This window comes from Diaphorina citri, unplaced genomic scaffold (genome assembly GCF_000475195.1).
Source record: "Diaphorina citri unplaced genomic scaffold, Diaci psyllid genome assembly version 1.1 scaffold10683, whole genome shotgun sequence".
NCBI classification, from domain to species: Eukaryota; Metazoa; Arthropoda; class Insecta; order Hemiptera; family Psyllidae; genus Diaphorina; species Diaphorina citri.
The window spans coordinates 1-1,851 of record NW_007388057.1 but is presented as its reverse complement, the minus strand read 5'-3'; the positions used below and the strand labels follow the sequence as shown (position 1 = coordinate 1,851).

Genomic DNA, 1,851 nt, shown 5'->3' with positions numbered 1-1,851 from the left:
GGGGAGATAAACTAATTGAGGCCATCGAAAGAGACAAGAAGAAACATTTGATACCATTCTTTGTGAGTACCAACCTATCTTCTTTTTAATCGAAATTTGTGCTTTTTGCAGTTGGAAATTTACACGGAAAGTTTTGCTCTAAGACAGAAAGACAGACACAACATTTTCACTTTCAAAATGCTCTGTGTACATAAAGGACGCGGAAGGAGAAGATATTGTTTCTGGGAGTCCAAGGGGGTTTTGAACATATCACAATCCTTCAAAGACCGTGAGACGGGTATCATGCCTATCTTAAGGAACCATAAAGCTAGCAAACAAGTGGGAAAACACACAAGTAAAGACCATGGGCTATAAATCACTTCCTTTGGAGTCAGAGGGAACCCTAAAACGTATACATATTTCCTAGCACTTTTCGATGTCCTATACTTTGTACAGGTTCTCTGTAGGTCTGTATTCCTTTGATCGATGAAGCATTTATTTGATAATGTAAGTAAGTGGGGAAGTACAATAAAATTACAATTACCTACAAATAATACTTTATTTAGACTGCCAACGTAGTTTCTTCTTGCTCATCTTTTATCGTACTTTTATACTGTCAAATTTTGCTTTGGCGGTTTATTTGAGTGACTACCTAGTGCATTTATCTCGTTTATTTCAGGTCTGTGGCACTCTGGGCACAACAGGAGCTTGTGCTTTTGATAATTTGGAGGAATTGGGGCCGATATGTAAGTAGAGGACAAAACTGCATCTAGTATTCCTCATAATTAGAGTATTGTGAGAAAAAAGTGCCTCATAAGTGGTAGGTTATAGGTTTAAATCCCCTACCGGGATATGGAAAAATATGAAAATGGGCACTGAATTTTTTAACAAATCATTTAATCACATAAAAGAAAACTTTTTTTTTTGATAAAAATGTTTGTTGAATTGCAGGTGAAAAAGAAGGCCTCTGGTTGCATGTGGACGCAGCCTATGCAGGTTCTTCATTCATTTGTCCCGAGTTCAGGAAGTGGCTGGCTGGTGTGGAGTATGCCAACTCTATTGCGTTTAATCCTAGCAAGTGGCTCATGGTCCATTTCGATTGCACAGCCATGTGGTAAGAATTATTAATAATAGAAAGTAAAAAAGAAAGTAATAAATTTTTAACGATACCTAGGTATTTGGGATATTACGAATACCTGTTAAAAAAGGCTCAAAATATCTGCTAAAGAATTGAGAAAAGAGGGTAACATTTGGACCACAACGGGCGAGTACAATAAAAACAAATTCAAACTGCAAAAAAGAAATTCGCCAACGTTACGTGGTGTTCCCAAGCGGTCACCCATCCAAGTACTATCCACGCTCAACGTTGCTTAACTTCAGTGATCGGACGAGAACTGGTGTATTCAACGTGATATGAACGTTGGCGAGGGACGGATCATAAAGTTCATGTTATAGGTAACTCGATTTGATTACCTGTTAATTTGTAAACTTGAATCAGGTGTCTGCTAGGTATCATAAGGGTGAGGTTATGTACCGGGTTGAGATAGGCCATTCTCGTCTTTTCTTGGCGTGTGGAAAATCATGATTAATTATTATTTATTGATGCATATAAATTACAAATTTCAAAAATTCAGTCAAACATGGCTGAACCAATGAGATCGTGAGATTTCCCAGTGTTTACGTCCAAAGCGGAATCTCAATGGTTCAACCATATTTGACTGAATTAAAAGTCACATAATTGAATACGATACTTCTCTCTCTTTTACAGAGGTTTTACTTCACTGACGGTTTTACTTCACTGACGGTTTTACTTCACTGACACTTTTACCCTCCATTCGGCGACAAAAGCTACTCCACTTTATGGACAGATAA

At 37.7% G+C, this 1,851-nt stretch overlaps 1 protein-coding gene and 1 non-coding gene across 2 annotated transcripts; one reads left to right on the top strand and one right to left on the bottom strand.

The window, feature by feature from the left end:
• Positions 1-5: 5 nt before the first annotated feature.
• On the top strand, positions 6-1,097 carry LOC103522724 (aromatic-L-amino-acid decarboxylase-like; the record flags this gene model as incomplete). Its single annotated transcript, XM_008487817.2, has 3 exons — positions 6-62; positions 659-725; positions 931-1,097. Coding segments are annotated over 3 exons (291 nt in total), but the record flags the coding sequence as incomplete, so codon positions are not given.
• A 188-nt stretch (positions 1,098-1,285) lies between these two features.
• LOC113472937 lies at positions 1,286-1,404 on the bottom strand. Its single transcript, XR_003395058.1, has one exon. It is a non-coding gene; the product is annotated as a 5S ribosomal RNA (ribosomal RNA).
• Positions 1,405-1,851: the final 447 nt, after the last annotated feature.